The sequence below is a fragment of the Rhipicephalus microplus genome, chromosome 2, assembly GCF_043290135.1.
Source record: "Rhipicephalus microplus isolate Deutch F79 chromosome 2, USDA_Rmic, whole genome shotgun sequence".
Classification (NCBI taxonomy): domain Eukaryota; kingdom Metazoa; phylum Arthropoda; class Arachnida; order Ixodida; family Ixodidae; genus Rhipicephalus; species Rhipicephalus microplus.
The window spans coordinates 84,679,452-84,704,013 of record NC_134701.1 but is presented as its reverse complement, the minus strand read 5'-3'; the positions used below and the strand labels follow the sequence as shown (position 1 = coordinate 84,704,013).

Here is a 24,562-nt window from a genome sequence, read left to right as displayed (position 1 = left end):
ATATATATATATATATATATATATATATATATATATATATATATATATATATATATATATATATATATATATAATGCACTATACTCCTACAAGCATGTAAATGAGGAATACCTCAGCTTCGTCATCGGAAATCACAACCACCTCTTCACATTTGTTGGGAAACGATGTACCGTTCTTGATCACTCTTATTAAGATAATGCTAAAATTGAACCAATATTCTTTCGCAGTAACTGGGCACAACGACGAGTAATACGAGAGTTGCTTAATATGTATATTTCATTATTTCCAACGGCAGTAGCGCTAAGGTATAGAACGGGTCGATTTGAGTAGCTTAACTTCGCTTGACGCTTCGGGGAGTGTTAAATTTACCCCCGTAAGAGTGTCACTAGGAAGAGTCGTTTGACTCCCCCCGAAGTGTGAACCTTCGCAAAATGCTCCTTTCAGTGGACTTCAGACGGTTCGAGGACTTTCTTGGAGCACGCCGACTATGACACGCCACGACAGTCACTGCGTCTCTTTAAAAAGAGCCGTATAAGTGGCAAGCCAGAACTTTGGAAAAAGAGTCCCGCTTGATGTCTTTTTTTTTTAGACTGTAGGCACTTCGGTCGACGGGGAGTGCGAGAGGCGGATGGTCCGTGCTTCACTTTGCCAAGCTCCGCACGTCGTATCGCAAACTGTATTTTTTTATATCAGCATTAGTTTTAAACTCATTCTCTCCCAACCATTTTTTTTCTTTTGGAAGTAGAACAATCGCGAAAAGCCTTTCAATAACTCTTGCAAAACCAACTACATCTACCCCGTAGTGGCTTCGAGTCACTGATGGGGAACAAGAAAAAGAGCGAGGAAGACGATGGTGAAGACCAGCGCGCGACGTCCGCCATATTAGTTCTCGAGCCCACAGGTCAGCTGCTCCTACGCCAGTGTTCTTGCTTTTCCACGAGAGACTGCTTTCAGAAGCGAAGCGAAATGGCAATCAACATCCCCGGCCTGCTGGCCATCATTTTCTTCTACGTGGTCATTCTGGCGGTTGGCATCTGGGCCGGCCGCAAGACCAACGCGCCCCGACGAGGCACCTTATCGGTGAGCGTGGGCGAGCAATCCAACATAATGCTCGCTGGAAGAAACATCGGCCTGTTCGTCGGTGTCTTCACCATGACCGGTGAGCCTATACTATGACCAATCAGCGTATAGACTTAGCAGAATTGACTGTAGGACGAGTTGGCATTCCGTCGTCAACTGCACGAAAAACATGGGCGTAGGGAAACAAAAAAACAAAAAAACACGAGCCTATATATAGCCTGCAGACGGTTTTACGGGGTCGTTCACCACAGTAAATGACCGGCTGTGGTGCTCTGCTGCTGACTTTAACGTCGCGGGCTGTATCCCGGGTGTAGCTCGGTGGAGGCTAAATGGTAGAGGCCCGTGTACTGTGCAAGGTCAGTGTCAGTGCAAGTTAACGAACACTAGGTGCATAAAGTTTCCTGAGCCCTATACGCTACAGCGTCTGTCATGGTCATGTAGTCGTTTTGGGACGAAAATCTTCGGATAGCATGATTTTGCAACGTCAACGACTGTAGATTCTTTGCACCACTAGATGTAGGCGGCACGATCGCTTCACTGGAGCAATATATAATGACGACCGAACAGGCGTTATAGTGTGCCTTTCTTGGCTTTTCTCTTCATTTCAGCGACCTGGGTCGGAGGCGGTTATATCAACGGTACCGCAGAAGTAGTTTACATCAGTGGTCTCGCTTGGTGCCAGGCGCCCTTCGGATACGCCCTCAGCCTGCTCATAGGTGAGTTCTGTCCAGCGGGTGGCTTGCCGGCATCATGCGGGGCGCCGATAGGGTGACGCTGGTATGTCGATTAAGTGATTGAAGTCTATTTCGGTGACGAACATAGCTGGTATCTATGCGTGTAAGCAAAGGTGTCTATTCGAGACGTTGTTTCATATAGGAAACGTTTGCGCTGTACGCGACTTGCTGCGATCACAGCATGTAGTTCCACAGTAGCTCAACCCCGGTGCAAAATAACTAACAAAGACTGAAATCGACTTCCGTATGCAGCAATCGCATGATATATTATGATTGCTGATATTTATTGGCAGCTTATTTCTATTTTCTCTTTTTGTATCCATTGCTTGACTATCGCCACAATATTTACGCAAGATACAGCTTGGAACCAAAAAAAAGCATCAGGACGATGCAGTCTCGGAAGGGGGCTGATGAAGACACAATTAAAACAAACGCGAGCCATTTGTTACGTCTTCCATGTTGGGTACGGCGTGCGGGCGACAAAGAGGAAGTGAAGCGCCGGCGGAGCACGTCGGGATCAACGCTGACAACTCAGGCGCGTGCGACACTCACGACACATGAGAAGATGACGAGTTTCTGAACTCTGAAGAAGAGATGGTGTTCTTGCAGTGGACACATACACATTTTTTCTGCGACTTGTTTGTTCATAGGGCACGAGTTTGCCCCATTTTAGCTATTGAATTGAAGTGGGCTTCTTCAACTCTGCGTGAAATATGTGAAACGTGCACGCTACTTGTGCAGGCGGCTACCTGTTCGCAGTGAAGATGAGGAAAGCAGGCTACAAGACGATGCTGGACCCATTCCAGCAGCACTTCGGCGCCCGCATGGGCTGCCTGCTCTTCCTGCCGGCCTTGTGCGGCGAGGTGTTCTGGTCGGCCGCCATCCTCGCTGCGCTCGGTAAGTGGGTCCTTCCCGGCAATCTTTGCAAGCGCTTGCATGAATCAGTTCCGGCTTCCCAGATGGCCATCGTCGCAGAGGACATTTATCTGCATGGTACAGCTGCAGGCACCTTACTCAGGTTTAATGTTGTTTGGGGTCTGAAAAAGGCACTGCTCTCGGAAGCAAGGACGCCGTTCACGCCGTCGGGCAAACGAACACGTGTACGGTTTATCACCTGCTTTTACAACGGCGAGCTTGGCAGCCAAATGTAGTATTTGACTATAATAGCATGCCAAATAGCGATATATGTGCCACTAGAAGTAACCGGAACACAATGATTAAAATGTGCCTATAAATGGGGCATCGCCAACGTTCGACTCACCACGAGGGCCTGTGAGCCCGACCCCCGCAATCGTACATCCGTGAACCTAACCAATAGCAGTTCGTCCACACACGTAGCCAGACCCAGAAAGAGACTCGCCTCTTTTCTTTGTGTGCTGGTCTGCCATCCTCTCGTTATGCGGGGCTGCTGGCGTCATTATACTAACCTTTCATCGTGCGAGAACCGCGCCACGTCTTGCATGGCGGCTTGCTGTTAAGCCAACTGCAACTCATGCATACGACACTTGTGTGTCATGATGTGAAAGTGACTTTACAAAGGGTAATGACATCCCCACTGTAGATTCGGTCAAGTTATGTCTGCGCAGACAAGCCTGGTCTAAAGCTAAGAATACTTAAAGCCCATTTTCATCCACAGACGATACAATTGCGACATAAATGTACGCGCAGGTGATGTGGGTCATGCTCTTAATAGGGCGTCAAGTCGAACTATGTATTAGTCTGAGAAAATAACATCATTTGAATCAGGATAAAGCGCGACACAGGGGGGATACAAAGATAGGACGATACCCCCGCCCGTGTCGTTCAAACTGTTGTCGCCTACTTTATGTGAAAAATAATTCGACTAGGACGTGTTGAGGAGCTAGTTGGTTCGTGCTATAAAGGAAACTTTCTTTTTGTGGTGTCTTTTTCAAAATGCACGCAATAATTTTTTTGCCTGCTAATAGGAACAAAACATATTATAATATTATAATACACGTCACTTACGCATTATTCCATCGATCTTGGTAAATGTATGCAAGTTTATACGCAGACAGAACGGGGAATCGGATGAAAAATGGTGCCAGTACACTACTATTAAAAATACCACGAAATTACGTGCTTCATGTGCACGGGCCTGCGTCTCGCTTTAATCTGTCTATGTAATTGAATTGCTGCGTCAACGCGTGTACACTTTCGGCAGCGTATGTTTTGAACGTTGTGCATTAACACAAAAGAGAGGGTAATGAGTGTAACGCTAACTCTACGTTCTGAGGATACAAAAACGAAAAATCGATTATAATTGTCAGTATTAATAGAAAAAAGATCTACAAATGTACAGCCACCTCGATGTATTCGTTTTCTTCGTTTCCCCTTGAGTTTATTGTTTTGCGGATGTAGCCGATCAACAACGCTGCTACCGTGCGAACATTTTCCACACAAAAGGAAACAGCGCTTCGCATGGTTTCTCAAATTCATTAGCGGTGTCCGTTACCCAGGCGCCACGGTGGAGGTCATCATGGACTTTGAGCGCACAGAGTCGGTGGTCGCGTCGGCGTGCATCGCTCTTTTCTACACGTTCACGGGAGGCCTGTACTCGGTCGCCTACACGGACGTCATCCAGCTTTTGGCCATCTTCGTTGGCCTGGTACGAGCACCTTGTCGCCTTTCCCTACTATAACGCTTCCCCTTATTCCGCACCAGGAAATAGATGTTCAGGCTGTGAGTTCCTTCCCAGCGAGATAAGTATACGAATCGCTATCACCGCGACGACCAGTAACGAGCTACCAACGTATTGATTGTAAAAAAAACAGGGCTTGCAAACACACACACACAAGAAGAAAGCTGGCACACCACAACGTATAGGTAGTGTTTCTCCTGTTCGCAGCGGTGGAGGTGTTTTTTGGTCAGCGCCCGTCAACATTGTCAACAAAATTTTGTTTTGTTTGCTATGGCCGCTGTTGCGCATGTGGAAGTGAATTGAGACTGGAAACAGTTTTTAAATGCCAAAATGCGCCTGATCTTCTCTACTGTGAATGAAAAGTCATAGCGCACTCATGATCACATATACACTAGAAAAATTCTCTAGTGTCTGCCTCAAAGAGCTAAAGCAAGCAATCTTATATATGCGGGGCGGCTGTCGCAGAGCGATACTGGCAGCCCATGTGAAAGAAAACCGACATTATCGAAGGTTGCTTATGGAGCGAACAGAGCGAACGGAGGGATTTTTCTTGTTTTGTTGCCGCGATCACAAAATGTGAAGCACACTTTGAGGTGCTCGGGGGCCTCCGCGAAGCCCATGGTTTTTTATAGTGGATACAAGGGGCTGTAGTAATAAAACCAACAGGCAATGATACCAAACAATAAACTGCTTCATTAACTTGGTATGTAAATGGGAATAAAAAAAAGGTGGACCTAAATGGACAAAAATACAAAGTGCTGCGCCGGCAGGGACCAAACCTCGGACACGCTGTTCATCAGAGCATTGGACGCATTATTCGAAGGTCACGTGTTCGGTTCCTGTGGGTGGCAAGTTATGTTTTCATCCACTTTTCTGTCTTCCCCCTCACATTACAGTTACTTCTAGTAACGTCCACTATACTTTCCTTGGTATCGTTGGCTGTTACTTCTCATCCATATTGTCTAACAAATCAATCTGGAATCCACATCACGCCTACCTCATCCAGAAGCTGGAGTCTGTACAAAACAAGGCTGCTCGCTTCATCTAAAAAAAAAACTACTTGCGCACATCAAGCGTAATTGACATCAAATCTTCACTCAACTTGGCTCCTATACAGAAAAATGCAGGATTCTGACACAGTTTTTTTTCTTTCATAAGCTACACTACAACCAGTCATCCCACGATAAATTCAGTATTAGGCTATCTCGTCATATATGTTCACTGCTAGATCACAAGTAAAAAATTGAACCCCTTTTCTCCCGCACTAATGTGTTCTAAGACTCGCCACTTTTTATCGCCATTAGTGCATGGAACGTTCTGCATACTGACATCACAGATTGTCGACTATGCGTCATTTCTTAACGTAGTCATTCCTAAAACTATAAGTCAATCCTTGTCAAGACCTCTGTCTCCCCTCCCATTTAATATTTATTGTCAAGTGCTTGAATTGTGGTTGCTTTTCTTGTTGTGACTGCTTGTTTTAGCCGTTATTTAAACTTCTCATGTTTTTTGTTTTTACTTACTCTTGTTCATGTATTTTTATTATATTGTTTAGTGTTTTCGGTCAATTATTTTCTTCATTTATTGTTAGCCCTTCATATAATGCCGTCTGGGACTTTAGGGTATCTGATTAAGAAATAAAAATAAAAAATGCCCTTAAGTTTACACTTATGCCCTACATTTAGGGTTGTTTAGGGCTTTCATTTTTGCTTTTTTTTTTCAGCAGCGTACCTGTTTCTTACCAAGCTACGCTCTATACAGCGTGAAGTTTTTTTCTGATCGACATGCAGTGGATGTCCGTGCCGTTCGCAATGTTCCACGAAGCAGTCGGCCCCATCTCGTACCCGAAGAACGACTTCGTAGGCAGCGTGGAGTGGAAGGACTTTGGCATCTACTGGGACTCCATGCTGCTACTCATGATGGGCGGGGTGCCCTGGCAGGTTTGCGTGTCTTCATCCCGGACTTTTATGTATTGAAAGGGCTCATAAGACAGGCACAATAGATCACATAAGCGGGAGCGCTCGTGTTGCCTCCTTTTTTCGTCAGTCTGCTCGTAGCGCTTTTATTATGTGAGTATAGACCAGTACCGACGAAATAGTCATAGCGTTTTCTTTTCAAGCATGCCGCACTGCTCCCTGCCTAAGCATAATCTTTATGCACCAGTTTTTAATCAAAGCGTCCTACTTCCCGGTGGATAAAGGATGGCATACTCTCTTCGCATCCCGTGAGAAGCACGTATTTGGTCTATTTTTCCCCCCCGCAACGCTGCACGGTCCCGCGAAACTATGTTTAATTTGTCTCCATAGCAATGAGGGAAGTTTCTTACACTAACAGTGCGTGCTAATAAACATTGCATTAGGAGCTGGAATAACACTAAGCATTGTTCCAGCACTGTTTAAACGGGAGCATACTCGTAAAACATTGTCCATAAATGAAGCAGTGAGAAAACGTTAGATGGGCAACACTGCTAATGGGCAGTAGACGCGTAGTGCCGTATTGCTACCTGTGTGTCATGTGAAAGTAGTTTCCGAATTTAGGTTCAGATCACTTCAATAGACACACACTGGAACATGTGAAAGATGTTGCGTCTCGTCTAGCGCTGTATGTTCCAGACAACTGTTTTCCGAATATAGTCGCAAGGGCCTTTCTCAATAGTGTATCGTCCCGTAGCCTGACACTGCATGACCTGTGTACTGACCTGTGTATGCGCAGGTGTACTTCCAGCGGGTTCTCTCGAGCCGCACGGCCGAGGGTGCTGAGCTGCTGTCGTACATGGCGTCGTTCGGGTGCCTGTTCATGGCCATCCCACCCGTCATTCTTGGTGCCGTCGCCAAAGCGGCCAGTGAGTGTGCATATACCTTATGCATGCAACAATCGGAAACGTACGCTTACGTTCAGTGAGAAAGTATTCGGTGCAGGACGGTATGTTAATCAAGAACTGAAAAAAACAGAACTAAAGTTGTGTACTTGAACGATCAATTTCACAATAAGTGGCATGCGCGTTAACAGCAAGCTTTAAAAAAATTCTAGTTCTGATGGGAAGAACATACTGGCTTGATTTGCGTATTATCGCACTTGGGCTAAAAAGCTGCTTGGCGAACTTATGTTACATTAGACTGGGCGCTACGACATTCAGGATGAGATTGTGAAATTGCCGGGCCTACTCTTCATCCGAGCTAGAAAACACATGTGCGAGCCTAACGTGCAGCAGCTCCTCGGAGCAATCGGAGTTCAAAAGAAAAAAAAAATGGCCCGAATCTGCATGTTACACTGCATATGTCTATGTCGTCGAAAGACGATAGTCTTGCGTCTGGAGAGAGGGAACAAAAGATTCATTTGATGTTGTGTGCAAGAAAATTGGTGAATGGTATTCTGGAGGCGCTGTGTTAGTGCCTCGAGCGTCTAGCGGAGGTGAACGAGCGCACAGAGGCACGTTAGACACGAGCGCTATCTGGCAGTTCGAAAACGAAGGAAGGCGTGCGCGCCTGCGGAGAAAGATGCGTGCTATTCTCGGAGGCGATAAGGTTTAAAACGCGAAGCGACGGGCAGGTGCCACCACCGTGTCGTCTTAGCAAACCGTTGGAAGCACTTACCTTTTTGAGCATCGCGTTGCACTGTCAGCGCAGCGTGATAAACACTACGATCCTTAGAATTACTTGTGTGTGCCGTCTCTAGTATAAAGGCACACATACAAAATATCAACGTGTTGTTATGGTGCCTCAAATGTGCGCAATAATTACTTTTTAATTGACAATAACACAAGTATGAACGCTCAATCTTGAGCAATATTGGTGGGCGCTGCTGATGAGGTTGGCTGTTTGGTGCCGCTCGAGGTATCGGTAAAAGCGGACAAACAGACAAATATATATACAGACAGACAGACAGACAGACAGACAGACAGACAGACAGACAGACAGACAGACAGACAGACAGGCAGACAGAGCAAAACTTTTTTGTCGGAGGTACCCAAGAAAGACTATCGTCTTTAAAACTGGATTTCCTATAGATGGCCTGCGCGCACGTCACGGAAACCACCGTGTTCGAGCATAAACATGTGAGAACGAGACATTTTCTATGTTACATTAGTGCTATCTAAACATTATATGTAGGTTCTTTCATCATTCACACACAGAGACAATGCTTCCACGTTGGTCTCTCTTAGATGCACCTTGTTTGCAACTAAAAGAAACTAGTTTCTTTCAGAAGTTGCGTCAGTGACGTGACGTGCAATCCGTGTATTGAAAACGAGCGTGGCGCTGGATTCACGTGATCAGATCTCAGTCGTGCTCCGAGGTGCAAGTGAGAGTGCCTCGGAGTGCTCTGTGTTGGAACGTGGTGCCCTGAAACACCAGTCAAACGTACTTAGAGCACTATATTTTAACCAGCTAGACGCGGAGCGTGCCATCCAGGGTGCTCTAAAGCGCTCTATAATGACCAGTTGAACGCACCATATAACTGGGGACGGTGGTGGCAAAAGTGTCCCTCATGAGGTAGTCGGGGTCAAGTGGGCGTTCAAACTGTCAAAGACTGCCAAGGTGGCTTCCAGAAGCGGACTAAAGGTTCTATAAGCGGCGCTTAAAAGAAGGCTAGTTCCACAGTACACAAATAGCACTTTTGCCTATTGGTTTGTCAACATTGGTACACAGTTACTGCCATAACCGACTAACGAAACATGTGGACACAGCCTTGGTGCATGCATACGTGGCGCGAAACTTTTGATTTTGGCATGTATACTGGGTGGTTGCCACGGAAACGTAAATCCTACAGAGTAGATTGCGTAGCACTTGACCAGTGGATTGTCATTGATGAAACAGTAGCTCAACTACAGACACAGAGTTGAACGGAATGGTTTAGGACGCTCTTTGTGGCAAAGCCATTCATTCTCACGTCATCGGTGGCCTCGGTACGTGTTGGCATAGGTTGTTGAGCCTTTATGCACCGGCCTGATCGAGTACTAGAAAAGTACGTGACTTTGTTGCTATCAAGAGCAGTCTTTATGTACATGATCGACTCTTTTCCACTAGACGCAGCCACAGAGTGCAGTGTTCACAGCACTAACCCGTTTTTATTTGTACGCGTGCATGCAGACCTGACGCAGGCGGGCTATACGAAGGCCATCCCGCTGACGGGCGAGGCAACGACGCTGACGCTGCCGCTGGTGCTGCAGTACCTGACGCCGGGCTTCATCTCGGCCATCGGGCTCGGTGCCGTCTCCGCGGCGGTGATGTCCTCCTCGGACTCGTCGATCCTCAGCGCGGCCTCCATGTTCGCCTGGAATATTTACAAGCTCGGCATAAGGCAGAACGTGAGTGTCTCGCTTCTTTTAAAGTGAAAGTGCCGAAGTCCTCCAAAATTTCGACAACATTCTTTTAGTCAGTACAGATCCAAAAATAACCTTTCTCCGAGCAGCTTAACATAGATCGAATTCGCAACTTATCGGTCTGCGAAAATTCATACCGAGCGAATTAACAATGGCGCCACCATATGCCTGAAATGCGGATATGCGACTCACACTCTTTCTGTATACCTCTGCTCTACTTCCTCTTACTCTGGTATTGGTAGTAACGACTCACTAGGAAGACGCCACTCGCTGAGGAAACCCACAAGACAGCAGCCGATTACAAAGACATGTGCCTTGCACTCCAGAGGACCGCGAGTTTGTGAAGCAATTTGCACTACGAACAGCCGGCTAAATTTAGCTTGCACGGTTAGCGAACGTCTGTGATTCATGGCCACGTTACGCAGTGCTTTGACGCCTGCAATAGGCTCTGCAGAGAGTGTACACACACCTGTCGGGAGTTATTTGCCACTCTTGTGTGAATACACCTTTTTCCCTTTCTGGTGCTGCCCTCAGCCGCAATGTCAGGTTTTCATAAGGAAGCGAAGCTTTGTGTGGGGATAAGCGACAATCGGCGTAGCTAAAACGACAGCGTCGGCAAGCAAGAAGCGTTGAGAGATCGCATCAAAGCCTTTAGTGCTTTATCCGCCAATGGGAAAGAGATCATTTGGTGTGGTACCGTGAAAAGGACGGATTTTTTGATGATCCAGTAGCTGTTGAGCGGTGGCTTTGATGCCTACTTGCAACTATACAGTTTTCTAAAATTAACTGCAGGGGACTCTGGCGCTGCTATTGTTCTGTATGTTGGTTATAGTGGACAAATCTGCGCAGTCTTCGTGTTTGTGGCTTCGAACGCCCTTGTGGCTTTGCTTGTATCTGTGTTTTGGTTGTGTTTCAAATAAAATAACAGACCAATGTTAACTTAGTGAGCCGATTTGAATTGTGAGTCTCAAAAGGTGAAGGTGGTGAAGCGTAACTGCAACCCCTTTGCTGAACTTTGTCTGACGGCAGAGCGGCTCCAGTCCACGGGAAGCCAAATTGAGCTGGAAGGAGAAGATAAGAGAAATTTGTGTACTGCCCATCGTTCACACGCTGGCTGAAGCGCCGTACGTTGCAGATCCCATAGACACAAATTTCCATTTAGTGTATTTATAGGAAACTATGCTTGCAAACGCTTCACACACCCACAGTACTTATCCCTCTCGCGCCTCTCTGTTACATCACAATGGGCCTGATAACGGCCCATTTCACTCTTATGCCAAAGTGTAAATCAATCCACATGGCCACGATTGCCTCGCCATTGTGTTTGCAAAGACGTTAAAAAGAGGAAGCTGTTTACATCATCTATGGCACTTGTCCCCAGCATGAGTCACAATTAGTTTGAGTGGCTCGCGTCCGTATGTAGACAACAGAAAAATGTTGACAGAAATGCACACTGCGCGCCCGGATGAGTTCGCTCACGCGGCGGCACTAGCTTCGACGTCGTGTGGTAGCGCTCATGTAGAATTCAGCACTGAGAAAACAGCAGTCGACACGCCAAGACGGCGCTGCGCGCTCTTGGCTCACGATGAAGGAAAAAAAATGTGAAAAGTGCAGAGATTGTTGAAAGCAGCAACGCAAAACAAACAGCACACATGTGAACGCGCAAGAACGAAGAATGCGTCGAAGTCTTCCGAGTCCAAGAAAGAACGTCACCGTCGGCGAATATTGATGCTAAGACGCTTTATGCTGGGTTCCACCACGGCTCCACTGACGCATTTATGTTATGTATTCACAAGTGACGTATTTCCGTCGACTGCAAAATATACACTCACAGATGAGAAATAACATTCTGTCGCCCGAAGTCTAACCTGCGACCTCTCGCTCCACTGCCGGCAACGCAAAACAAATTGACCACGTACTAACTAACTAGTGCTAACGGTAAGCTATTTATTACACCACTTACTGTCGGTGGTATACACAGACCTCGGTGACTCCAGCATGTTCTCGTGATGACTAGTGATTCGGTCATTCCAGCGACGCAGGCGGCGCCACGTAGCCGTGCTCCGAAGCTGTCACACGGTGATAAAATAGCGACGCACTTCGGTCTCTATAAATCAGTGAACGCGTCTTCATGCTCTACGACGCTGACGTAAACGCTCGTGACATCACCGTCTCCTCCGTCATTTCGACTTTCCGCTGCGCCGACTATAGTCGCCAACCCTTAGAACGCAGGCGCTCCCGTGAAAGACTGAAACTGTTTTATCAGATCTATCACAGTAACCTTGGAATCGATAAAACTGAATATATATTCTACCGTCGAAATCACGTATAACCCGGTCACACCACAGCAAGAAAGTCCAGGAATTTTCATGCAGAACCACTGCTTTTCAAAAATTATTTGTTCCCCGAGCAGCACGTAGTTGGAATGCCCTGCCCGATGAAGCAGTTTCATCCACAACTGTCACTTCATTCTTGAATGCGGTAGCAAATCTGCCAGCTATCCTTTAAACTTTTTTCTTTTTTTCTTTTTATTTCATTGTCACCGCACTTAATCTCTCCCGTGCGTGTCTGAGTTGTATTACTTTCCTATGTTCAGCGCTAGCTCAATTGTATCACGCTTCGTCGATTGTGTCGGTATGTGTTTTTCTCGCCTTTTTTTTTTTGTCAACAAAACTTGCTTATTCTGAAGCACTGCATTGACTTCAATGTTTGTAAATCCCTGTTTTTCTTCTATATTTCCCCCCCCGACATTTTTTTTCTGTTTTAAGCTTCTGTTGTTTTCTTGCCCTGGAAAATGTTCAATCAAGTGTATCTGTCACCCACTCCTGCCTACGACTTCGCATAGAAGTCGGCAGTATTCACTGAATAAATAAAAATAAATAGTCGCTGGAATGGTCGAATATGGTGCGATGGGCACGAGCAGGCGCTTTACAATTCGTTGCTCTGCGCGTGGTGATGCGCGGTGCTTATCCCGTGATCGGGGTGGTTTGTTCGTCTTGTGCTCGCGTTGAACTTCCAGAGAGTACGAAGGTCGCTCCCATCACTGCAGCGGCCACGTTTGCGTAGTAAGTGCACTACTTTGACACAAAAAAGTAGCTGTGGCAGATTTTGCGCTCGTCTGTGTATTTAGAAGATGCTCAGGTGCTCGAAATTTCTGGAGCACTCCTCTACAGCATCTCGCATAATCATGTCGTAGTTATGGTTAATTACCAGCACGTTCTCGTTCTGTGTATACTCTGCTTGTTTCATGCGTAATTTCGTTCGAGCAGCATCCTTTAAGTGGAGTGTTGTGAGAGCTGCTAGGTCACGCTCGTTCTGTGTATGTTTTTTTTTGCAATTTTTCTGCTTGGGAAGCAAGCTTAAGTTCGGAGCTGCTTGCCCACTTCGCGCCACACTATTTTGTTGCTGTGGCTTACCTTTTTTTTTATCCTTGTGGTGAAACAATGCGCAACAAACGCCCAGCAGCCTCTGTGAGGACAAGTTTTGCGTTCACGTTTTGCTAATTCTGGAGGTCAACAATACCTGAAGAAGTTTCTGCTCTCAACCGTGCAACCTTGCCTGATTTGTACGGTATATGGTGCGTAAGTATATACCACACGTAAAATTGACGTTCTTTGCTATTTCAGTGTAGTTGAAGTTGTAATGAGTAAAATAATTTGGTGTTTTATGCCAGCTAAAGAAGTTGGGAAATTGTGCTTCGCTTTTATTTATTTCTCTCTCTTGAAGGTTGGGCTGCGTTCTGTTGGAGATTGTACTTCGCTGATTGGTGGCAACGTTGCAGTCGGTGGCGTAACTGATGGATAAGAAAAAGTAACCAATACAAATCTAAAGTGAGATTAACAAAGTACCCACGATCGACTGGGATTTAAAACCCAGCCCTGGGCGTGGTAGTTTAGTATTTTACCTCAGAGAGACTTTGGTGATTGACCCTGATTTGCCGAAATACCACGTACAGGCGTCATGAAATTGTCACGACATCATGGCAGCTGCCATTGCAGGTGTCACTGTGTGATGAAATAAGGCAAGGAATTGCGTTAACAAATGAAACGTGGCAAAATTGTAAAGTAAGCGCAGGTCAGGAGACAATGCTGATTGTGCAAAAAGTGTTTGGTTCAAGGTTTAATTCTTCACCGTCTTCTGCTACCTGAAAAATGAACAATGCTCACACAAAAGTTTTGGGGCCCTTAAGCTTCGTCTTAAGGAGTTTAACATTACACAGTATACATTCCGAAAGAGTGCTCGAACCACTTCGTGCATATTTTTTATTGTATGGTGTAACTCGAGAAGCTTAAATTACGTATTACTACAATGGAATTCATAACGTTGAAAATGGCTTGCTGTAGTGCAGCTTTCACATGTCGCTATTTTATGTAATGGCTAGCTATTTAAACTATGAGTAAATATGCGCATGAAATGTTTTCGAACTCGCTATGCACCCTCTACGTGTTCTTCAGGCAATCCGTGCAGTAACCGGCGTGCCTCTGGTAATGGGTGACCTTCTTTAAGCCACAAATTCATAATAATCATCTGTTTTGACGCCCGATGACAATGCACGCTTCTAGCACTTAATACTCCCATATACATGGTGTAATATGAAGCCCCTATAGAGGACGCGCGTGTTTGGTAAATCATGGATGTTATCTTCGCGGCATTTCTAACCAGAGCGGGTATTTCCAAGTAGATGCTTGACTGTGTGGTATACCGCCAGCTTGCCAAGCAAAACTTCCAGAGTTCGATACTCACTCAAACTCGGATATTTTTTTTTTTATTTTCTTTGCACTTTTCTCGGTTTCTTGGTCTCCGACAAGATGACGATTTTTTACTCACAGCCACCGACGCCGACAACGATGCCATATTTTTGTGAAACAGGCTCATTAATGCTTTCGCGTCAATACCTTACAAATGTATAGCTTTATGCCTCCGTTACCCGCAGAAAAATGCATATTGGCGTAGTGGGTGGTGTCCTACTTACCAAAAGTTGTGATTTAGGGCTTAGTCAGCTCCTTCCACAAATATAAACTTGAAACACAGTTGCTCTTGCGTCAACGTTAAAGTGCATGCGGAATTCGCTGCAGGCGGGCATTGACTCTAGAAGAAATTTAGTGGCACATACCTAAGTCTTTCACTGCTTCTGATGCACATTCATGCGCGATTCCCACAGGCAGACTATACAATCTAACCTTAAGTACGTTACATGCTACTAAATCGTACAAATGAATTGTCTCGCTAACTGTTCGTTCATTCAAGAGTATATCATTCTATATGAGTCTTCGCACATAATCTTTCATTAACTACGAATGACGAGCTTAGCTAGCATTCCCTGCTAAACTCTCCATGCGGCAAAAACGTGACAGTGTTATGAGATCATGCGACCGCCTTCAAGCTCGCATGCAAGCAGCGAAACAACGTACGAACATTTCTAGGTGACTTCTGGGAATTGCTACATTTGTTCGCTCATCAACAGCGTCATTTATTTCAGACCACTATTCAGAGCTGGTGGTTTGTTGAAGCATGCATTTCGTGCGACAATGGCACCTCTTGCTTCTCGCACAGGCCACGGAAAAGGAGGTGATTGGCGTGATGCGTGTGTCCATCGTGCTGGTCGGTGCGCTGGCCACCTTCATGGCGCTGACAGCCGAGTCAATCTACGGCCTGTGGTACCTGTCCTCGGACCTGGTCTACGTCATTCTCTTCCCGCAGCTCGTCTGCGTGGTGTACTTGAAGGAGCGCGTCAACACGTACGGCTCCTTCGCCGCCTACGTAGTGGGCTGCGTCTTGCGCGCGGGAGGTGGCGAGTCCATCCTCAAGATACCGCCCTTCATCAAGTACCCCTTCTACGACTATGAGAATAATCAGCAGCTTTTCCCCTTCAGGACCTTCTCGATGGTCCTCAGCTTTGTCACTCTGGTCGTGGTGTCTGGCGCAGCATCGTGCCTCTTCATGTCGGGGCGCTTGCCTTCCGACTGGGACGTGTTCAACTGCTTCCAGCCTGACGCCAAAGCATTGGAAATGACGCCCGCACATGAAAAGACGCCTGCGGCAATGAGCGTGGAGGTGAAATCATCTGGTGGCGCTGCTATGACGTCAGCTTCCACAGGCCCCGAAGCAATGGCGACGTCCACGCCGCAGACACAAGCAGCTGTAGTTTCTAAGGAACATGCGTCAGCAGCTCCAAGGTCATCGACCCCATCTGGTATGGTCGCTGAATCCATGGCTCCGACGGCGCTTGCCGCCGTTTCTGAGGATAAGACGCAGAGCCACCAATCGTAAGTTGAATTAGCCCACACTAACTTGTATTCGTTCTAAATGTTCTATAGCGTGACCCTCTGCAGCGTATGCAAATATAGCATAGTTCGTGCTTTAGACACCGCTGGTGATACACAGACCCATGTCTGACCTAATAATGCGGCTTGTTGTAAGCATTCTGAGGACCTTTAAGGATTGGCATAAATGTAGGCGTGATACTTTTTTTGCTCATTCGGATTTCCATAGGAATGTACTATCAATAGGAAAAGTTTTCGGGACGTTGTATCTTCAACAAATGCGAATTTCTCCTACGTAAGTGCTTAATACTAGTAATCAAGCTACTGACTGCATAGGTCAGATCGCCAAGTGCGGAATAGAAAGTTTATTTCAAAATTATGTTTCCAGACAAAGCGAAAATTTAGCTTTATCGAACATTTCGCGTGCCGCGAACGTTTGCTGTTGATAGAACACATATAATAGCTTCCACCCCAAAATAGGCCCCTGGAACACCGAGTATTATGAACTCACAAGAGTCCGTTCTGTAAGTGTTTACACCATCGTTCTTATATTTGGACATTCTGCGTGGTTTTGTAGTCAGAAGTTCATGTTAACTTTAAAACTTTTTTCAGCAGATATAGCAACCGCCTATATAAATGAACGTCTTTGTTTCCGCTATCATGCTTGATACTTGCGCTGGCTGTCTCATCTCGACGGCTGCAATCCATCAAGCTTGATACGTGTAACGTTGCGCGTGAAGTACACACACAAATAAGGAACGATTAAACGCGTACTAAGATCACACGAAGTCATGGGTTATATGATGAATTCACCTAAGGCTAGGTTGATGGTCGGGGATTTACCTAATTTTTAGTGAATGATCACGGTTACGTTTCACAAAAATATTGTAACATATGTTCACGATTGCTTGAACTCACGCTGGGCAAAGGTAATTCCATCTCATTTCCCTTTTTTTTAATATAACTCTGAACTCCCTTATGCAAAAGTGACCAATCTCACCGGCCCTACAACGCTTAATGCACTCCGATGACACCATTTCTTGGGCCATCACGCGCAACTGAGGCACAATCGAATCCACAATCCAAAGAACATGAAAAACAGTAGAACACGAACGTAGTATCCGCCTTAGATCGTAAATTAGAAGTTCTCATTTTTCCCGATCGCCTCCACATTTTCAAAAAGAAAAAAAAAACGGCTTCCATTTGATAGTTATAGGAGAAATACGGAGTCGGTGAAAACTCCGTCACAACAGGAATTTGCAATCACCACTGGGCATAATCTTACTCGTGCTTCCGTACTTGGGTGGGAGGGGAAGGGGACAAGGTTTTGTCTTAGCCACACACCACGCCCCTACTTTCCGCTGGTCGAGTCCAAAATACGTGCCTCGATCAAATGGAAGAACCAATGAAAATGAAGCGTTGACACCCTTTCTCGCAATGCCCTGCCTTCGGCTCCCAACCTTCCGGGAGTAAATAGGAGGTAAACGATCACCCCCACCATCGCCAGAAAACAGCGCGACGATAACCCTGCTTCATAAACAATGGCAGTGTACAAGTCCGACTGAGTTAAATTATGGCGCAGACTCCCTCTATCCTATTTGGCAATCCGTTTAGATGATGGTACGTCACTAAACTCATCTCAGCTAGCGGGCAACATTAACGAAACTCAGTCCCACTGGGGTCAGAACAGTGACGATGGTGAACGCAAGGGTGGTTGTTTGAGAAATTCAGAAGAAACGGTCACCTAACGCAGCCATTTGAAGGGTGGCTTTGCCCATATGCTATATATTGTCGATTCTGAAGGGCAGTTGGCGTCAAATTTTGAAAAGGATATCTAAACTAATTTCCATCTTCTCAAGTAGTGTTTGTTCCGCGGTGATGTTCCAGCTCAGTCACCGCATGTTGTGCCTCACAAAAAAAAAAAAAGAATGCTCGAAGCCAGTCCCTTTCTCGTAGTTTACCGAACAAAGCTCTTTTAGGCGAGAAAAGTAATGCCTGTACTATTTGACAGTTTTCAAAATTTTGTCGTACGTGAAGCAGCCGACCACATTAGAAGGCTCAGTGGGCCACGTGTTTCGGACCCCTGCCTTAGATCATCCTCATGCTGATTTCCTTAAACAATCAGTGTTTGTGTGTTAATGGAGGGGGGGGGGGGGGCTTCCCCCTGCTCCTACCTCGTGCGCACGCGTGTGGCCACATAACCGTCTTCATAGCAGTTCTACGCACGGCGACCATGTGGCTCTAATCAGCGTGAGCACCGTGGATGCGTGCGTGCAGTTTCGGGGCAGCAGATTTCTGCTATAAAAATGTGTGGTAACGAAGAAGACGTGCACGTCTGAGTTTTGAACAATTTGTGCATTGGCATTCTTTATACATTTTGGTGATTAGGGCAGCGTGGAAAACGACCCATTCTATTGATTCTCATTTATTATTGAAGAAAACGCGCACAACACCGGCAAAGTTAGGCATAACAAGCGCTTACTCGCGGCTGGGAGACTTGTAGACAAAAAGCAGCGTATGAAGGCAAACTGAAACCACCTGGGTCGTCGCCAATTTTACGAACTTGTTAAAATGCAAAATAAAAATGTAATAAGACCAGCTGAGTACTGCTCAAGCATTGCTACATGACAGAATAGATACATAAGATTGACCACCCATAATCAGAACGCTGAAGGAGAGTGGAAGCACGTGTCACCAGCATTCTTACTCAAGAGTGCTTGCGTTATCGCGTTCTATACTTTAACTTCTGAATTATTAAGATTTTCGAAAAACGAGCAAACAACAAGTTTGTACGGCAACGCAGAGATAAAAAGAAATTATAGAAATTGTGCTGTTATTGGCTTCACAAACTTTTCGTTGTCTAAAAGTTGGCTTCTATTACAATGTTCATGTGGCTGTTCGTCCACCTGATAAACTTTCGGAATTCGTGCTGCTGTTCACCAGATGCCTCAGAAGAGCCAACTTCCACACAACACAGAATGTAGAAAAAACAAACAAACAAAATAAGCAAGTTCAATAGTATATACGAAATCCATGGGACTTTCGAATGTATAGTAACTTTGGGTGGAATTCACGATGAGTTAGTACCTTGCTGAGATAACAGTGAAACAATTTGAAAGCTGGTTATTGCTTGCGCATATACTAAACAGCCACACACTGCGATGCATGCAGCTGTCTTTCAACACGGCACAAATGAACAGATTTTTGTAAGCAGTAAGGCGCCATGGCATGCGCGAGTTTGCTTTCAGTGGCATTGCCGTGAAGCGAAATTATTTTCTTGGATGCGGGGTAGCTGCAGCGTAGATTGGCAAGCCTTAGTAGTAATTTAGTAGTTCATGTTGTCAGTCCTACGCACCATCTTTCTGTAGTGTTGCAAATTGTTTATACGCTTATCAAGTCTTATTTCGCCCTTATTTTTTGCAAGGTATCAAAATGATGTACTACAGCGTCTGCGCAGTTTTAGTGGACCTTCCTTTTGTGTTTTCGTTTTGTAAACCTCACAAAACTGCGAGTATGTGCTTCTTCTGCTGAACTTGTCGGCGTCGTTCGGGCTTTTGTAATCTTTAACAATATAAAACCAACGAGCCCGATTGTAAATATTTGTATTCATTTTCATTGGTTTTCATTATCTGTCGGCTTTCAATGGTAGTCACTCTAACCCCCTAGGTGTTGTGCCTCACTATTAATGAGGCTACGGTATCGACTCAACCAGGCACTTACGAAACATGCGAATGTTTCAGCTAGCTATGTCTAGGAGTTCCCGGAGAGTATTCCGTCACCATGAGGGAACTTGCTGGGTAATTTCGGTGCGTTGCATTTAGACCTTCGAGAAATCAACAAATACAATCTGTTACTTTATTCAGCGTTCGAGAAATCAAGAAATACAATCTGCTGCTTTATTCAGCGAATACTGACGCAATTGCCGTACATAAAGATCTTTTGAAGATACTCGTTATCCCTCTTTTCGATAGCAGCGTTTCCCACTGTTGTCGGAAAACGAGTATAGTGACCTAAAAGAGTCGCACAGTTTTCTTTTCTACATTCACCTAATAACCCTGTCACACGGCAAATATAATGTCAATTACGGCGTATGTCATTCGTTTGTAATGTCATTTGTCTGCCATCACACGCGGAAAATAATGTGATTTGATGAAAATGACATTTTCTGTAGAATGAGTTCCCGAAACACATTAGCATTTGATTTTGACGCCAGGGACCTTTAGGGAGATGACTATTAACTTATGTATACACAACTTTTATCATTTGTAAAATATCTTATTCTATACTAGATCAACCTATTATTTGGTTTGATGATATAACGCACTCAAAAGTTTCTAAAAAAGGCTACTCTCAACTACAGCTGCTAGACACCACCGATGTGTCATTCATGCTTCTTTGTTATTGTTGCCTGTATTGTGGAGGTTGATTGTCTGATTGCACGTGCAGTGGTGACCGAGGTGGTGACAATGCGAAATTGCTGCCGTCGTGCCGGGAAGTTAGCCATGCACCCCGATTCAGTTCACTATACTTACATCCGGTAATATCATCGGTTCTGCTAGTTTGCGAGTGTATCGTACGTGCGAAATTGTGTCAAGCGGCCGCGTTTATTTTCTATACTCGGGGACAACTTTCTGTGGCAATGAAGGGAAGACTACGTGGCTGGAGATAATGCTCCTGTACTCCTCCGTGAAGTAGTCTGATTCGGCTCACGTGTAGAATGACGGCCGCGTTCATGTAATTCCACTGCACACATATTGATACGCCTGCTTACACCGCAATTTGCCAGAGATATTCGACACACGCCCTTTCGGCGAGGTGTCGGAGCAGCTGGAAGGCGACGCGCGCCCACCTAAACATGAAGACGCCATTTTGACAGTGAGGTGCATGTAAACGTGCGACGTTTTCAGACGCGTAGAACGCGAAATGACTCTTCAGAAAGCAACAACAAATAATTTTATCTCCTCGGCACGTGCAGCGTCTCTTCATGAACAGCAGCTAGGACAAAATAATGTTCTTTTTTATTACTTTCACGCGGAAAACACAAATGCGCATTATTGGCACTGTATTGTATAAGCGATGACGTGCCAATTTCGGCTGCGTAGCCTTACCTTCATTGCCACAGAAAGCTGTCCTCAAGAAACAACTTTTTCCGCACAATAATTATTTTTGTGTATACACGCATGTTACATGGAAGTTTTAGTAATTTTTTGTTTGTACTAAAATCTACACTTCAGGAGGGTTAATGTCATAATCATCAATAAAATTACATTTTATTTCGTCGTGCAACAGTACACAAGTGAAATGACATTAGGTCCGCATAATGCCATTCGTTATAAATGAGATTAATTTGCCGTGTGACAGGGTATAAGACGACGCGAATTATAAAGGCCTCTCTTCTTTTTGTTGACAATTTGTTGCACTTTCCCCCGACAGTACCTTCAAGATCGGCCAACCTTTGACCGATCTGCGCTGTCTTGTGATGACGTCACCAAGTGACGTCTAGTTTTGTGGCGTAATGAAGACGCAACGTAATGGTTTGTATCCGCGTTTAACGAAGCTTCTAAGGCGTTTGCCTCAAGAGACAGTTAACACGTATCATGCAAGAGTCTCAGAACTCAGTAGAGTGGTCAATTGTTTTAGATGTGAAGCTTCTTAGGGTCGAGCTCAATCCTGTGTGCGGCGTGAACACCCTTGCTGCACATGCACATTACCTCCATCTCTCTCCTCTCCTACGCTTCCCTCTCTCTCGCCTCGCAACGCCGACGTAGGCAGCGTCTGCTATCAAGTTTCTTGATTGAAAACCCCCTCTGCTTGCGCTGTACAACCGTTCACTAGCCATCCCTTGGATATAAACACTGTTTATTGACCTCCATGTAGGGCCGGTGGGTTATTTCTTATGTGCATTGTTGAACAATAAAAACTCGCAGCGTGCGCGTTAACCAAAAGCGGACTGCGGGTCTCTGTGTCCAATCAGCGTCTTCTGTCTCATTGCCCATTAGCAGCGATTGGCATAATCGAGTATCTATCACTGCGGGCTTGGCACCTCCCCGGGTTCCTTTCCGGCGCAACGCCGCAAAGAGTGCCAGCGTCGTCGCCACAGACAGTACACATGGTATCTACACATGTTTTCCTTTAGCTGGTGACTGTGTTTTTTTTTCTCGGGGATCTAGTAAAAGTAATTAATTTAGCAAGTGAGTGCGTATGTTCGAGCACGCGTGGCTCGCTCTGACTCGCACGACTCCGAGGTCTTCCGTTATGACACCCTGTTAGGTAAATTCAGTGGTGCGTACAATTTGTTCCGTTCCTGGCCAATGAAGGCCGTTTATGCGTCCTCGCAGCGGTGACGTCACGTTCAAGAGCCACGCGAAACCGCCGACTCCCAAGAACGAGGAGACCAGTGACGTCTCCGGCGTCAAGCGCAAGCGCTGGAAGAGCCGGCGCTCCAGCGAGGGTTCTCGGAAGTCGACTCCCGGCGACGTCTCTAAGCCGCTGGCCACCGAAGCCACCGATGCGGACAAAGCACCCGAAACCGCCAAGAAGCACTGAGCCACAGCGTGGCGCCACCGAATTGGTGGCAAGCGGCTCCTCGTTGGGCTGGGCGGTAACGATAAAAAGAAAAAAAAACGCGCTTTTGAAACGCTTTTGACGCGTTCATTGTTATGTGTACTGGGATGTTATGCTACTTTGAGCAATCGTTTGAGACGGGATTTCTCAAAAAGCAAGATACTAGGTACGACGGGCACCCATAAGTGTTAAAAGCGCACAAGTTTACAGTTTAATAGATTAGATACGTTGTAGATATCTCAATATTTTAATCAAGTTTTGGTGCTACTTGTAGGGATCAAGTCGTTGTGGGCTGGGGATCATGCAAGGAAAGTAATGCCCATTTGGAATAAAACGTGAGAGCGGCACCAACTTGAGATGTATGTTGTGCATAAGTTACGGAAGTCAACAAAACGCCCTTTTGCGAATAGATTGACGTTGAGAGCTAATGAGAACGTCCATGTGTTATGCTGATAGCACACTTTGGGAGTCGGTATCTAGAAAATAGTAATCCGAAAAGTTTCTAACTCGCTGGCTACAATTCTTCAGTTGTAGTAATTAGTGTTGCAACTCAAATTATGAAGAGAGTAATAATTTCAGGTGATTTATGAGACAAAGGTGAGATGTCGGCTTTTATGAAGGTCACTGCATCGAATATCATGCCTTTAATCAAATATTTGCCTTTCAGGAAACCCACCAAAATTAGCTTGAAATCCACTGGGTCTACAAAACTAACCTTTTCTTGAGCACCAAGTGCGTATTGTATAGCTTCGTTAGGTTTTTTAGAAGAAAGGCGTCGTACAAGAAGCGTCAAACGTGCTAAAAGACAATGAGAACTCGCCGCTCTGAGGTTACTGAAGGACACCGATACCAGAGATATTTCACCAAGTTTATATATAGCCTTCAGATTCTGAGATTAGCAGACAAGTATCGCCCCCTGTCGGCTTAATTTTGAGTTGTGCAAAGTCAAACTTCCTTGCACAGTTTGCTGCGCAACCAAATGCAACTGGCGCAGGCCAAACAATGATTGAACTAAATACTAAGTGTTTTTGCGCATTGAACACTCAGATAAAGAGCTACGAATTTCTATCCGCTAGCCGGACGCGTCAGCGAACCGCCATGACGTGCTTGATGGTTCATTCACCAGATTTACACCGAAAACAAGAGCAGACGCAATGGCTCCGCGTTGTACAGAGACCCCAATCGACGCTAGCGTTGCGTTCTGCCACGGACGCAAAGGACTTCAGTTTTACTTATTTACGTAGGTTTCGCGAAGCAGAACGGTGAGAGCGCGGGATATGGACCATTGCGAACGTGTTGGGTAAGCGAGTTATTCGCGTTCTCCGCAGGCCATAGCAGCAGAACGTGTGATAACGTCGCTGTCATGTTACGGGTTTAGTAGCCTTGACGGAGAACTTTATGAAGCTCTACAGAGCCTCTGATCGTGGTGCTCGCCGTGCAACAGCAGACTGGTGACGCGTGCGATAAACATCGCACACTCCGCTACCACCTCTGAGGTGTTGGCACGACAAAGCGTCGCGCACGTAGCTTTGCAGGTTCCAAGTTTCGGCTGCAATACAGGTATATTGCAAATTGTTGGTCGGGACCACAATCGGGTTTTTCTTGCCATTGGTCGCCGGGATGGCTGGACCAATGTCGGAGGTCTCGGTTTTGCCTTTCGTTGTACACCGAGAAAGTGGACACGCTCGTCTCCCCATTTGCAGCACGTACAACCACAAGACACATTCTAGAATGCGTAATTGAACAGTTCAACGTGCAAGATGCGAGAGATGAATGGAGAAAGCAACTTCAAAGGTGAAAATTGCTGTGGCCATTCGTGGCGGAGGAAGCGAGCTTCGTACCACTGAACGTAAGATAAATTGCTTCTGTATGCAGTTCACGTTTGACAACATGTTTATGCCAAAATTTACGCATTTAGGCGCAATAGAACACATGTCCAAGA

The 24,562-nt window shown here is 45.7% G+C and overlaps 1 protein-coding gene across 1 annotated transcript; it reads left to right on the top strand.

Moving 5' to 3' along the window:
• Positions 1-891: 891 nt before the first annotated feature.
• On the top strand, positions 892-22,967 carry LOC119169829 (high-affinity choline transporter 1-like). Its single transcript, XM_037420844.2, has 9 exons — positions 892-1,159; positions 1,689-1,796; positions 2,556-2,711; positions 4,292-4,440; positions 6,264-6,413; positions 7,186-7,315; positions 9,561-9,778; positions 15,347-16,059; positions 22,395-22,967. The coding sequence occupies exons 1-9, from the start codon at positions 967-969 to the stop codon at positions 22,600-22,602; spliced, it is 2,025 nt and encodes a 674-aa protein (XP_037276741.2). The 5' UTR covers positions 892-966; the 3' UTR covers positions 22,603-22,967.
• The last annotated feature ends 1,595 nt before the right edge of the window (positions 22,968-24,562 follow it).

Coding starts and splice junctions, on each gene's coding strand:
- LOC119169829 (XM_037420844.2), top strand. CDS start 967: ATGGCAATCAACATCCCCGGCCTGCTGGCCATCATTTTCTTCTACGTG. Junction 1,160..1,688: donor CGGTGTCTTCACCATGACCG/GTGAGCCTATAC, acceptor TCTTCATTTCAG/CGACCTGGGTCGGAGGCGGT. Junction 1,797..2,555: donor CGCCCTCAGCCTGCTCATAG/GTGAGTTCTGTC, acceptor CTACTTGTGCAG/GCGGCTACCTGTTCGCAGTG.